A 14,725-nucleotide genomic window follows, 5' to 3' on the forward strand; every position below is an offset into this window, starting at 1 on the left:
GGATTCACCTGTTGGAGCCAGGAGGTGGATGGAGACGCTGGAGCGGTCAAGTTTGCCGTCGGCTCTTAAGGCTTTTAATAACGTGCCAGGGGTGGGGGGGGGGTGTGCCCCCTCCCCGGCTCCTGCTGGCTGAAGGAACTGCGGGTAGAAGGAGAGAAGGATTCGGAGGCAGATTGCAGATAGAGACAGACTGATATCCCCCCCCCCCCCCCCAGGATGGGGAGGCGAAGAAATCTTTGCCCTCCTGGCTCTTTCGTCTCCAGCTTCTGACCGATGCAAGTTCAAGTTCCAAGATCTTTCTCTCTCTCTCTCACTTTCCTTCTTCCTGAGGCTTGAAGTGCCGCTTGGCAATGCATAAAGATAGGCTGTTCAGCCTTTAGATTGTTCGGTGACAGCCCTCCCTCTGGGAATGCAGGGGTTAACTCCCCCTCTCGTTTATGCTCATCCCCACCATGAGTAATTCACGATGTGAGCATATTTATGCATGCATAAACATATATATATATGTGTGTGTGTGTGTGTCAGAGAGATGCTGTTCTGTGCCTTTTTTTTTGTTAGTAAGACTTCTTAAATATGGAAGATTTAAAGCAGATATTCCTTTTAAACTGTCTGCCATCTGCCGTCTGAAGCCTTGTTCTGGATGAATTTAGGTATTCTGATGTTTAATTCCTGTATTCTAACCCTTCATCTTGTGTGTTGTACTTCAGAGTGAAACTTGAATTTGACAAAATAAGGTGCCAAAAATTAATTCATCTTCTGAGAATATGCCACTCTATAGTCCTTGTTTCCCTGTTCCCCACATCAAATGTATGCTGTAAAATAGTCATTGCTGAGCGTGTCTTGTTGAGTCCTAGCAAATACAGGGGATGTTGGCAATGGGGCGAAGAATAAATGACGTGATGCAATGGGGAGGGCAGTAAAATGAGCCTAGACCTGTTCACAGGTTTTATCAGTTATCATGTTAACTTTTATGGCTTGTGTAACATAAATGCGCAGAATGGGGTAGAAGGATCCTTCAGGCTGACATCTGAGACTTCATGTGTGATACTAAAGTACTTCACTCTGGATGAATTGCTAGTTGAATCTCTGGTCATAAATTTCCATGTCTTCTCTTCCCCATGCTATCCTGAGCCCTAGTACAAGGCTCATTCTGTAGCTGTCTTTGCAGAGTTGTCAGCCTCCCGTGCCCCATCTCTCTGTCACAATATTCAGCCCTAACAATGGATTCCCAAGGACCCTTCTGTGTAACCCTTCTGTCCCATTGAATTGACCTGAGTAGGATTTTGAGTGCATCTCCTTTGGATTGCTTGCTTAGAATATGTGCACCTCTAGTAAAGTACTGCTAGTAAAGTACTGCTGGATCTGCAGCAATTAATGCAATATGAATTTTTTTTTTTAAGGAAACGTCTGGCAGGTTAACAGTTCCGTGGAAATAGGGACCATTTGTGAAGCAGTGTTTGTTATTTGCAATAGTCACAGTATCAGTTGCTAGAAGAATCAGTTGCTGGAAGAATCAGTGCTGCCCAAAGCATAGAATCTACTGTTGTCTTTAAAAATGTACCCTAAATTTCCTGTTTATCATTTGAAGAAGTACGCTTTGAATCCATCATTACTTAAACTGCCCCACCACTTTCTCCTGGGATGCAGTGGCCACCTTGACAAACAACCTCTGGGTTCGCCTTTTAATTGCATATCAATCCAGGGCACAGTAAGTGATCAAGTACTATTATCAGAGAGCAGCATTCCTCAACACTGCATCTCTCAAAGCTTTTGTGTTGCGCAAAAATGAGCACAGATGGGGCAGGCCAGGCCTGGGTAACAGTCTACTAGCTTAACATAATTTTGTCTCCCACAGATCTTGCTAATATAACACAATAATATGCACTTTCAACAGGAAAATCATTTTACAGTTAATGGGAATTATAACTGATAGGCAGTTTAGCTTTTACTTTGCTTGTCTGACATGGGATGCTATTGTAGCAATGCAAGCTATTCTGTGTGCTCCTATAAATTCAAGGTGGATCTCTGAGGCCGAAGTGCCAGAGAATAACTAATTTCATATGAAATGAAAATAGGACTTGAGAGATTTCCAGGTACAAAAATATGGACTTGGCACAGGATGTCCAAAGATGATGTGTGTTTTAATAAACACTAAATTTTGTCTTGCTAACAGTACAATCTTAAATAAAGTTGCCATATTGACATTAATGGATTTAGACAGGTATAATTCTGTTTAGGTTTGGATTGCAAATTAAGTTGATGTTTATAATAAAGGCATACATCCACACACAGAGGTGCACATCTTCCTTACATTGTTCTCTCTCTCTCTCTCTGAATTTGTCAGACCTCACCTAGAATACTATGTTCAGTACTGGGCACCGCAGTTTAAATTTCTTTTGACAAGCTGGAACATGTCCAGAGGAGGGTAACCAAAATGGTAAAAGGTCTGGAATCCATGCCCTACGAAGAGAGACTTAGGGAGCCGGGTATGTTTAGTCTGGAGAAGAGAAGGTTAAGGGGGGACATGATTAGCTATGTTTAAATATTTGAAGGGATGTCATGTCGAAGAGGGAGCAAGCTTGTTTTCTGCTGCCTCAGAGACTAGGACACGGAGTAATGGATTCAAGGTGCAGGAAAAGAGATTCCACCTAAACATCAGGAAAAAAACTTTCTGACTGTCAGGGCTGTTCGGCAGTGGAATGCACTACCTCGGAGAGTGGTCTCTTTCTTTGGAGGTTTTTAAACAGAGGCTGGATGATCATATGTCAGGAGTGCTTTGATTTTGTGTAATCAATTCAAGGTAGTCTCTTGCAGAGTTTGATGGACTTAGCTGGTGTTATGAGAAGCAATACAAAGCCATCCAGTAAAAAAGGGGATAACCAGACTGTCTTTCAGCTACAAATGACCTGTGGCGAATTTCATTACACAGCCAGCAAAAATGAGTTCTTTTTTGTCATTATTTCAATGTATGGAGGGGTGTTGAGATGGGTCCTGCTCCCTGTCATTGATTGGAAGGTCTGAGGAGAATCCATGTACTGCCAACTGTATACATGGATGTTTGCACATGGCACTACCTCCTATGAATTCATACTTCTATGTGTATAGATTTCATTCAGACCTCCAAATCAGCACACAGAGATGTGGAACAGTGGCATTGGACATCATCCTGCACTTTCTTACAGCTCATAATCAAGGTGGTAAAAATACATATTTTCCTCACACATGCTTATGAATGGAGTTTTTTGGCGTGTTTACTGATAGCGTTGGAAAGTACATATCAGGGGAAGCCAGACATGCTTAACCTAAAAGCCACAAGACATGGACAAAGATTACATGCATGTTTTAATCGTTATGTGAACATTTTATTACAAAGCTTTATCTGAATATTAAGAAATAGACACACATAATGTGTATAATTCATGTATATATAATTCATGTTGACAATACATGTATATAATTTTTATTAATATTAAATAAGACTGTATTGTTGAAGGCTTTCACGGCCGGAATCACTGGGGTGCTGTGTTCAGTACTGTGTGGAGTACTTTTACCCCATTAAATAAGGCTGCCAAAAATAAAAACAAAAGGTATTGCTCCTGATACTTCTTTGTCTTAAATTTTATAAATACCTGGTAAAAACATGGAGAAAAATATGTAAATTAGAGATGGTTACTGGCTATTATTGCTAGTAGAAATATTGTGAGTATCTATCTTTGCTGTAATTTAAAATCCACCTGGTATGTTGTCAGGGCTGTTCTAATAAGCCCCATCAGGTGTCCGTTTGTAAGGATTGCACAGTGCTTTGACTTCACAAACTCCATTACAGAATATGGTTTCACAGCAGTGTGTTATAATCTACGTGATCTACCCTCATGTGAAAACAGAAATCTCAGGAAGGCCTCTGAAGATCTTCAGCTTTTGAGCCTTTATCCCTGAGGTGAATGCTCCTCCTCCCTCCCAGCCATGTCCTCTTTTAGGCAGGAAAAGCTGCCTGGAGGCTCTGGTTGAGAGTGAGAGGAGCTCTCTGGAAGGTTCTAATCCTGTAATCATCACAGAAACTTGCTATTCAGTGACCATGATTGGTCCCAGTGTGGGAGAAGGCCAGGAAGAAGTATGAATGCATTCCTCCCTTTGGGGCAAATAGCACTTCTTTGTAGGGGTTACCTGTCTTGGCAGAAAATAGGTGGCTATTACCTGAATTCCCCAGTTGCCCCCATCCATCCCTGATACCTGCTTTAAGTTGGGTTTTTTTTTACTGCTACTGATCTTCTGGTCAAGTTTAGGTTGGTTCTATGACTTCTACAGTTTGCAGATTGTGTGTCAGGATGTACTCCTTAATTTATGTTGAACTGTTATGATAATATCTTCTAAAAATGTTGACCTGATTGCTACCTGATCCTGCAGTCTTAGCTAGGATTAGCCAAAACCTATTTGCAAGCAAAATGAGAATCTCATGCTGCCTTGTACACATTATGTTGTTATCAAGAGATATGATATTTTTCTTTAAAATAGGGGGATGTTTTGAAATGATGAAATGTTTGGAGCCTTCAAAGATATTCCGTGGCTTTATTATCCCAAACGTGTGTTTGTGTGTGTGTGTGTGTGTGGAGGGGGGGATATAAAAAGGAAAACAGAATAAAAATGTGTCATATTATCATTGAAATTTCTCAACTTTTGCCAATTTAACTCTGCATTCAAGCACCAGTCCAAAAGGGAAGGCTTGTGTGCTTTGGAAAGGTGCTTAGATTCTCTCAAAGTCCAAGCGGGTCACCCTAGAGAAGTTTTCCTTTTAGGTGCTGCAAATTACCTATTTTTGATTAAGTAAAGCAATATGAGCAAAGTAAATCATAAACATCCTCACAAGGAGCAGAAAGAACTAACTGGTGTGTGGTGTGTGTTGCCATCAAGTTGCTTCTGGCTCATGGCTATCCTATGAATCAATGTTCTCCCCAATATCCTACTGTTAACAGCCTTGCAAAATGAGGGCCATTGCTTCCTTTGTAGACGCAATTCATCTCATGTTGGGTCTTCTTCTTTTCCTGCTGCCTTCAACCTTTCCTAGCATTATTGTCTTTTCCATTCACTTTTGTCTTCTCATTATGTGACCAAAGTACAACACCCTCAGTTTAGTCATTTTAGATTCTAGGGACAGTTCCAGCTTGATTTGATCTAGAACCCACTGATTTGGGGTTGTTGTTTTTTTCATTCCCTCCTATTTACATGCAAAGAAAATGTCTGGTGAGGGCCCCCATTTTTAAACAAAACCAGAGTTTGTGAGTCAAAGGAGCTAACTCAATCCTATCTGCATGATACTAGGATTATGTCCGAATTTCCCCCCAGCCTGGCTGACCTCTGGTAGCAGAGCTGAGCTGGGATGAAAATGCTGAAAGAAATGGAGTGTAGTGACACACAGAAGAGTGGGCTTCCCCTGCCCACTCATTTCATTTCATTTAGTTTAATTTAGTTATATCAGTTTTATATGCCACTCTTCCCCTCATGGGCTCAGGGCTGCTTCCAACAGTTCAATAAATACAATAAACATTTAACACATGATCTAAAACCAAATGAAAACTAAGGCCACACAATATAAAACTAACCTACAGGAGGGAAGTAAAGAGAAACTGAGGCCCCTTCCGCACACGCAAAATAATGTGTTTTCAAACCACTTTCACAACTGTTTGCAAGTGGATTTTGCTGTTCCGCACAGCTTCAAAGAGCACTGAAAGCAGTTTGAAAGTGCATTATTCTGCATGTGCAGGAGGAGCCTAAAAGAGCTCTCTGCTTGTGGATCCCAGGAAAGAACTCAGTCTTCAAGTCAGGCTCCTGAAAGATATTTGGTCATTGCCCGTAAAATAAAGACTTCTTCATCTTCAGGCTCCTGAAAGTACCAATTTTAATTGCCTACGTAAAATGGGAACACTTTCTTGTCTGTTTTCCTCCAGGGGAACTAATTGATGTAGTCTGGAGCTGAGTTCTGGAAGGATCCCCAGATGGTGCATGGAGGCTGATATCCCTGGTTACACGCATTGAAGCCAGTGGTTTTCCTTTGAAACCAATGGAAACAACTATCAGACTAGCTTCCTAATTTGGTTTTCTTTAATGTTGGTATTAAATCACATAGTTTCAGTTTTTAAAACAACCAATTAATTCAATCCAATTCTGACTGCTTCTTTTTTTTGCACATCCCTTTAAACCTTCGTCTACAAATTTGCTCACCAATTGGGATGACTTTTGAGATTGGGTGTGTTGCTTTGACCTCTTGGATTGATGAATGGTTAGGAAAAAGGACTGATTAAATCCTTAGTGATCAAAGTATAGAAAGGGTAGCTAAAGCCTGCCTTTTGAGCAGTAAGCATTTCTCCACAGCACCCCTTCCCCACAATCTTTTGCCATTTATTCTTGGGAAGGAGCTCTTAACTCTGTATTCAGTGTTGCATTTTAATCTTTCCTGTAGGTATAGTTAGTGTTTCTGAAGGTTAGGTTCAAATAAAAGCAGGTTTCTCCTTTATATAAGGTGACCAGATTTTAACATTGGTAAAGTGGGACACCATTGACGGGGGGGGGGGAGGGGGAGGTTCTTGATTAAAAATTTGGTCTATATGTTGAATCACAGATTAAACAACTTATTGGGCACTAAAATTCCCCTTGGAAGTTTGAACATTTCCATACCCTAGTGCAGCCTTTGTCAAATGCAAGACCATAACAGATATCCTCATTTCAGAACTGGAGAACTCCACTGAAGTCCACAGATCACACAGAATTCCTCTGAACCCTACTGAAGATTACCACCCCAACAGTGCAATCCAAAACAGAGGTGCTCCAGTCTAAAGCCATTGAAGTCAGTGGGGTTAGAAAAAGAAGAAGAAGAGTTTGGATTTATATCCCCCCTTTCTCTCCTGTAAAGAGACTCAAAGGGTTTACAATCTCCTTCCACCCCTCACACCAAACCCCTTGTGAGATGGGTGGGGCTGAGAGAGCTCAGAAGAACTGTAACTAGCTCAAGGTCATCCAGCTGGCATGTCTTGGAGTGCACAGACTAATCTAGTTCCCCAGATAAGCCTCCACAGCTCAAGTGGCAGAGCAGGAAATCTCCACAGCTCAAGTGGCAGAGCAGGAAATCAAAACCAGTTCTCCAAATTAGGCATTACCTGCTCATAAACACTATGCCACTGCTGCTCCAGACTGGAGATAAGCTCCGTTTTGGATTGCACTGTGAATCTTAGAACCACACAGAGTGACCCAGCACTTGGAAAAAGTTTTTAAAGGTGTGTCTCTGTACTAATAGTGTGACCCTTAAATGTGTTCCAGACCCCTGACATGACTCATCTCAGCCGTGTTGTTCAGATGAACTTGTAGAAAGAGAGGCTGGTTTGCAATGGCAACTCAAAAGAAATGGATTTATTTTAGTGTGGGTGAAAACTGCTTGCATGGTGCATTGAAAGGCAGAGCAGAATTAACATATGCTCCAAGTGTGTGATCATGCATCAAGAAGTGTGATGCATGATAAGTGGGACTTTAACATCTCTAAAGGGTAGATCTGGCTGGCCGTGGAATGCTATGGCATAGCCTGATTTTGCCAGATCTTGGGAAGCTATCAATACACTCTTGACCAAACTTGATGGCATTCAGGTGTCATTCTAATAGGCCTCTTCTATTCTTTCTTAGACACATGGCTTGTGTTCCTTTTTGTGATTTGGAATGGAATGGAGATGGTAGTGCTGGTGGTGTCACTGTTGACACTCTGCCATTTCTTGGATGCACTGCCATTACACATAACCCTGCAGTGCAGTCCCCTCCCCATTTACAGCAGAGCTTTGTCATCAACTCCCTGACCAACACTGTAATATTTTTTTTTTGATTGATGAGTTAGGGGTCAAAATGGAGTGTGGTTACAGATTCTGCTCTTCCAGAGATATAGAATAATATGGCGAATCTCTGGCTACACAAATAAATATCCCAAAACCTTTGCCTTATTCTGTCCAAAAGGTTTCATGGACATTTTACTGCCTTCCCCATCTCCTCACACTTAGGCTCATTTCACGCACATGCAGAATAATGCACTTTCAAACTGCTTTCAGTGCTCTTTGAAGCTGTCTTGAATAGCAAAATCCACTGCAACAGTTGTGAAAGTGGTTTGAAAACGCATTATTTTGCGTGTCTTGAGGAAGAGACCTTAGCTTCTTGTGCACATCTGTTCCACTCAAACAGTCTTCTATTAAATGAACTTCTTGAAACTTAACACTTAAGAGGTAAGGGGTAGATTCTGTTTACTAAGAGAGCGAGGGGTAGATTCTGTGTACACAGATTTGCAAAACCAGCATGGTGTAGTGGTTAAGAGCAGATTAAGAAGCAGGTTAGATTTCTTACTCCTCCATGAGTAACAGACTCTTATCTGGTGAACCAAATTTGTTTCTCCACTCCTACATTCCTGCTGGGTGACCTTGGGCCAGTCTCTCGCAGTCCCACAGACCGTACAACATGTCTGTTATGGGGAGAGGTAGGGAAAGGGGTTTGTATGCATGTGGAGCCCACTTTACAGGAGAGAAAGGCAGTGTATGGATCAGAATTGTTCTTCAAACAGAACAATGGGATTAAAGGTCTTTTTCTCAACTCAATGCTTATTTTATAATATTTTTCCAGTGAAGAAGAGGCATGTTATCTCTGTAGACACAAATTCACAGTTTGAGAACTGTCTGTAATAATATCTTCTGCATGGAAAAACTGCCCAAAATAATGTTACAGAAATCTCTGGAAGGAAGCATAACATTGTGAATGGGTTAATGGAATTCATCTACACAATTTTTAAGCATTGCATGAATATACAGTCTCATTCTACATAAATTAAAAACTAATCCTTATTTCATGATAAATAACCATCAGACTATAATGTCTCTTGAACAGAAAACTATTCAAATTATCTATAGGTAGATGTTTCCATTAAAAAGCATTTCATTTTTTAAAATCTGATTTAATAAAAAAATTTAAATCAATTTAAAAAAATCAATGACACGCTAACTTTTTACTTGACAGTTTTTTTTAAAACAAGGAGAAGTTTTTTTGTTTGTGTCATCCACTAACAGTCCAAACCAATTCAATCTGTGACTCCCTCCCCACCAAAAATGATGCTCAAGGTTGTATTTGTGATGATCCATACAAGCTGCAATGTAAGAATCCATTCAAACACATATCAAATATGCATTGCAAGAACTAGTCCCTCCTTTACAGAGGCCCACCAAGAAACAGTGTATGAGAACATGACTGTCTGCCTCCTCTTCCCCACCCCAGAACATATTTGTCAGCCACAACAGAAATTTCCCTTTTCCAAAACAACCTAGATAATTTCTTGCAAGTTCTTTTTTGACCTACCCTACACTCCAAGTGAACATGCAGGACTTACTTGGCTGATGCAGGCTGGGAAAAAAATAAAAGGATTCTAATTTCACTCAATGCCCCAAGCCAGCAACCTGCGGCTCCTTCCTCCCTCTCTAGGGAATGGCCCCCTCCCAAGACCTTCGTTTAAAAAGCCTATTGGCCTCCGATTGGGGGGGAGGAACAAACCAATGAGCTGGGGGGGGATCAAGATTTCCACGCATTGCAAGATCTGCAAGGCTGGAAGAAAAGTGATTCAAGCCGCCCGGTGACCACCAGCCGCACCCGGAGTTCCTCCTCTCTCTCCCCTGCACCTGCCCGAACAAACCAATGAGTAGGGTTGTTGTTTTGAAGAGTTCCACGCATTGCAAGACTGGAAGAAAAGAAAGTTACCCTAGCCCTTCCCAGTTCCCACATTTTTGCTGTTTTCCCCTCTGAAAGAATGGGGGCAACCAGAAGAGCGAACTCGGTTTACCTTGCTTGCCAGCCAGTCAGATTCCGCAGCAGGGCTTGCAGGGTTGCCGGTTGGTTGCGGTCACGCCACCCGGTGACTTCCACCCGCACCCGGAGTTCCTCCTTCCCCCCGCAGCTGCCTGCCTGCCTGCGAGCCACCGCGCAGCTGCAGTGAAGCCGCCTCTTCGCCCCGGCCCGCGTTTCACACAGCGCCAGTTAGTTTCACAGGGAAGTGGGTGGGCGCCCGCCCGCCCGCCCGGCGCTGGTGGATTTGGTGGGAAACTTTTAACGCGCCAGGCTGGCACGCAACCGCACTGCTGCTGAGGAGGAGGGGCGTAACGAGGCAAAAAAAATCTCGTGGCTCCCTCATTCACATGCCCTTCCAACTGGCAAAAATCGGGACTTTTTAAAATCGCCGCGGGACGCGGGACAAGTTCTTTAAAAGCGGGAGGGTCCCGCGAAAAGCGGGACTAATGGTCACCTTACCTTTATAGCTCAGAGAGAATGATTCTGTTCCTGGCCAGGCTATGACGCTACCATTGAGCCTGCAATTTCTGTTGGTTTCATTGCAAGTCCAGGGGACCGCAGAAATGCCTTGTATGCGTGCAGAATTTATATAGGAACTCAAAAGCTGCAAATGGAACCTGAGAAAAATGGAGGTTTATTACTAGTATCCAGCACGAATGCTTTGCATTTGTATACAAATTACCCTTACCGCCCCCACCCACCCCCACCCCCAATAAAAGCCTATTTGTTTGATAATGAAAATGAATGGGAAAACCATGAGTACTGCTCACAGCCCTGGGGCCATCCTGGCAAACTGTGTTGGCCTCACAGGTGACTTTCCAGCCTCACAGGTGACTTTCCAGCAGGCTTGCTGCAGGTCTCTAGGCTGCACCAAAACACCAAGCTGTGGAAGGACTGGTAAAAGCATCCAAGATGCCAGGGGATGTGGGGATTCTATCACCATTCATTTGTTGGATAGACACAGTATTGCGCACAGAAATAAGGCAGGTGCATGGATGAGAGAGATCCAAATGAATGGGATGAAAATTAATAATTAAAAAAATTGCACTCTTCTGTGTGGGACCTTATTCTGTTTAACGGTTGTGTAATTGGCAATACTTCCCACCTAAGATATTGCACCAGCTGAGGCCTCTCAGAGCAAAATGATAGATTTGACAGAGCAACCTTTGCATCAATTAATTCCCCTGGCTATTTAGAAATTCCGTATATTCCACTGTTGTTTGGAAGGGGCTAGTGCTTCCCAGCAGCTGTTATGTGCCATTTCCTTTGTTGTGATGTGTTTATGGAACCCCCTAAATTTTTAGGAAAATACCAAGACAGAGAGACAACAAGCTGATTTCAGTATTTTTCAAGTTAGTAACTTGCTTACATTTTCCCTCAGCTGGTAATTAAATAATGTGCGCTGCTAGTGGCTGTAGCAATGTCCATGAGCATTGATGGAATTAAAAGGGGATTATATTTATGGAAGACAGGTCCATCAGTGGCTATGAGGCCTAAAGAGAGTTTCCACAATCAGCTGGGTGACCTGTTTGATATATGGATAGCTTTGCCTTATTGAGAAGTCCTTCTGTGGCCCTGTAGCTTTAGAATCTACAATAGGGCACCTTGCACAAGCAGGTTTTTTACATCATACGCTGCTGGTGGCAAATGGGCATATGCGTGTTAGCAAGTGTGAGTGAGTGGATTACATCAGAGGCGGAGTGAGGGGAAACTGCCCAGGGTGCGCATGCGCCCTGCGCCCCTGCTGCAGCAGCACCCACCCCCTCCACGGCCTAGCCACGCCTCCACTGCGGCGGCGGCCAGGGCGCTGCCCCATGGGCACTACGCCACTGGATTACATGCCTTGAATCTGTGTTTGGGAGCAGGGACTCGATAAAAGCAACTTTAATCAAGGTTTACAGAATTCAGATCAAATGATTGGGACTGTTTCTGGTACATCGTGCTAAACTGTGTTTCCTGAGAGCTCTGGCCATTGGTGCCTAATGCATTTGAGTAAAGCGTTGTTACCTCCGGGGAAGCATAAGTTTAATGCAGGTCAGCCATGACTGAAGGCTGTAATCATCAGATGTCTGTTCGGTGGCCTGTGCAGAATGAGGTTAATGTGGCTGCTCAGTTCCCAGTGGAACTGGCCCCAATTAAGCTGGGAGAGGGGGCATTGGATGTGAAACCATAGAAGAAGTAGGAGCTGGGCACCCTGGCTTCCTGCACTCTTCTGGTACTATAGATGGCTGGGCCTTGCAGGTCCTAAACAAAGAGAAGCCCCCTTAATTAGCACACACATTAGCAAACAAAGAGAAGCCTCCTTAATTAATTAACATAATGACGCAGCAAAGTTAGACCCAGCAAAGTTAGGCAAGCTTTTTCCTGTTGTAAATAGCTTTGCAAGCAGATTCATGTCCCCAAAGCCAGATGGTCTCCAAACACCAGCCCGCTCTCTCCCTCATTCATGTGTACTGCAAATTGAATTGTTCTGCAAATCAGCTTGGGAGAAAGCCTCCTGGAGCAGCGGCAATTAGGAAGCAGGCAGCTTCCCCTGTAGAAAGGATCTTAATGCAAAAAAAAAAAAAAAAAGAGGAGCCTTTTAAAAGCAATCTGATTCATTGTCATATATTTGTCACCAGTCCTATTTAATCCTACCCAGCCTGCTCCTGACCTCAAACCTGGAATGCAAAAGTAAATCTCAGGAGGAGGTGGGGGTGGGTTTCAGCCAGTGTGTATGTTGAGCACCTTACAGTTCAGAGGCTCCAGGATGCTGGGAGGCAAAAGATGTCAGCTGAAATGATCAAAGACTTACCATAAACCCTGCCCTGTGCAAGTGTTGTGTGAGCCTGTGATTATCCTGTGAGCAGTCACACTTTGAAGGGGGAGCCAGTTTGCACTATGTTAGCTGAAGTGCGAGACTGGAATAAAGAGTGATGTGAGAGCCAGCATGGTGCAGTGGTTGAAGGCATTGGAGGTTTTCTCCCCCCCACCCTTCAAATCTCCACTCTACTGTGACATTCACTGGGTGATCTTGGGCCTGGTACACTCTCCTAGGCTAACTTACATCACAGATTGTTGTGAAAATGCCTATTCCCCCCTCCCCGTGTTTTGTTAGGAGGAGCAGCACAATTAAAATGGAGTTGATAATTTTTTTTTGTTAAATTGAGTGGTATCTCCCTTGATGAGTTGAATTTGCATATAATACCCCTGCCTGGTCTTCTTTCTGCAGCACTGTCCACAATGCAGAACCTTCCTGCTCAACAAGGCCATCTGAGCAGACTTCAGCATGCTTCAGGCTACACAGGTCTTTCTGTCACCACACTTTTCTGCTGCTGCTTTGGCTGTGCCCTGATCTGCCTGCTGCCAGTCATCACTTGAAACCATCCCTACCCCCAATTGTGAAAGGTAGCCCTTTTCTAGTGACTTGGAATGCACCTACAGCTCGGTGTGCAGCCTCCTATGGTGTGCCACTCTACTTGGACTCCTACAATATCCTGGTGAATTCTCAGGAAGCCTTTGTGGGTGGTAACATCACCATCTTCTACTATGACCAGCTGGGCTTGTATCCCTACTACTTGAACTCAACTGTACCACTCACTGCTGTCCACGGTGGCTGCCCTCAGAATGCCAGCCTGACAGAACACCTGGACAAGATGAGAGGGGACATTGCTATGGCCATGCCTTCGAACTCTTTTTCAGGCCTCTCTGTGATCGACTGGGAGAACTGGAGGCCCCTGTGGATACGAAACTGGGACAAGAAAACTATCTACCGAAACATGTCTCTCCAGCTTGTAAGGCAAAGGAACCCCGGCCTGTCTGAGGAAAAAGTAGAAATGAAGGCCAGGTGGGAATATGAGACAGCTGCAAGAGATTTAATGTCCGAGACTCTCCGGCTAGCCCGGTCTCTGCGCCCCAGTGGTTGGTGGGGTTACTACCTCTTTCCAGAGTGCTATAACTATCACTACTTGGACGACTTTGAGAGCTTCACTGGGCACTGCCCCCCATTGGAACTGCAGCGTAACGATGAGCTAAAGTGGCTCTGGGAGCAGAGCAAAGCTCTCTTCCCTTCAATCTACATGGAGGAAGTGCTAAGGAGTTCCATGCAAGGGAAGAAGTTTGTGTGGGCCAAAGTGGGTGAAGCTCTGAGAGTGGCTGAGCTGCCCTCCCGCCAGCATTCCCTCCCTGTCTTTGTATATGCCAGGCCATTCTACACCTACACACTGAAGGAACTGACTCAGGTGATGCTAGGGTGGTCAGCTTCATTTTGGGAAATTTGTGAGGATTTAGAGGCAAAGCCTTAGGAAGGGCAGAGTGGGAGAGAGTTTTGTAGCGTTGTGATGCCATAGAGCAGAGGTATCAAACTTGTTTGCTACGAGGGCCAGATATGACATAAATGTGACTTGGTTGGGCTGGGCTCTGGGAATGGGAGGTGGCTGCCTCAGTTGGCCACAGAATGGCACTATGGGATGCCTCGACTGGTGTGCCTACAGCAAGGTAAGGCAGCTACCTTGAGAGGACTTATCAGACCCACAAGCCAGCTGAGGCACACACACCCATCCCACACTCCCAGTCTGGCCTGGTGTTGCCTCTCTGGCTCATGGGCCTGATAAGCCTCCACAAGGGGCTGCATCTAGCTCCCAGGCTGCATGTTTGACACCATCTGTGAAAGAGTATACTTGCCAAAGCTGCCTTTCTTCCAGGGGAGCTGATCTCTGCTCTGATGAACTGTAATTTCAAGAGAACGTCACACCCTCCTTGGGGTTGGTAACCCTAGGACCATGGTGGCGAACCTTTGGCACTCCAGATGTTATGGACTACAATTCCCATCAGCCCCTGCCAGCATGGCCAATTGGGAATTGTAGTCCATAACATCTGGAGTGCCAAAGGTTCGCCA

General features: G+C 44.1%; 1 protein-coding gene across 2 annotated transcripts in view; it reads left to right on the forward strand.

Annotated features, from left to right (window-relative positions):
* The window catches only part of LOC125430046 (hyaluronidase-4-like), a 53,613-nt gene that overhangs the window by 32,087 nt on the left and 6,801 nt on the right, over positions 1-14,725 (forward strand). For both annotated transcript variants that reach the window (XM_048491729.1, XM_048491730.1), the window contains exon 2: positions 13,061-14,069. In XM_048491729.1, the coding sequence (XP_048347686.1) occupies positions 13,061-14,069 (1,009 nt within the window). The remainder of the gene's footprint in view (positions 1-13,060; positions 14,070-14,725) is intronic.

This window comes from Sphaerodactylus townsendi, linkage group LG03, assembly GCF_021028975.2.
Source record: "Sphaerodactylus townsendi isolate TG3544 linkage group LG03, MPM_Stown_v2.3, whole genome shotgun sequence".
In the NCBI taxonomy this organism is placed as follows: Eukaryota; Metazoa; Chordata; class Lepidosauria; order Squamata; family Sphaerodactylidae; genus Sphaerodactylus; species Sphaerodactylus townsendi.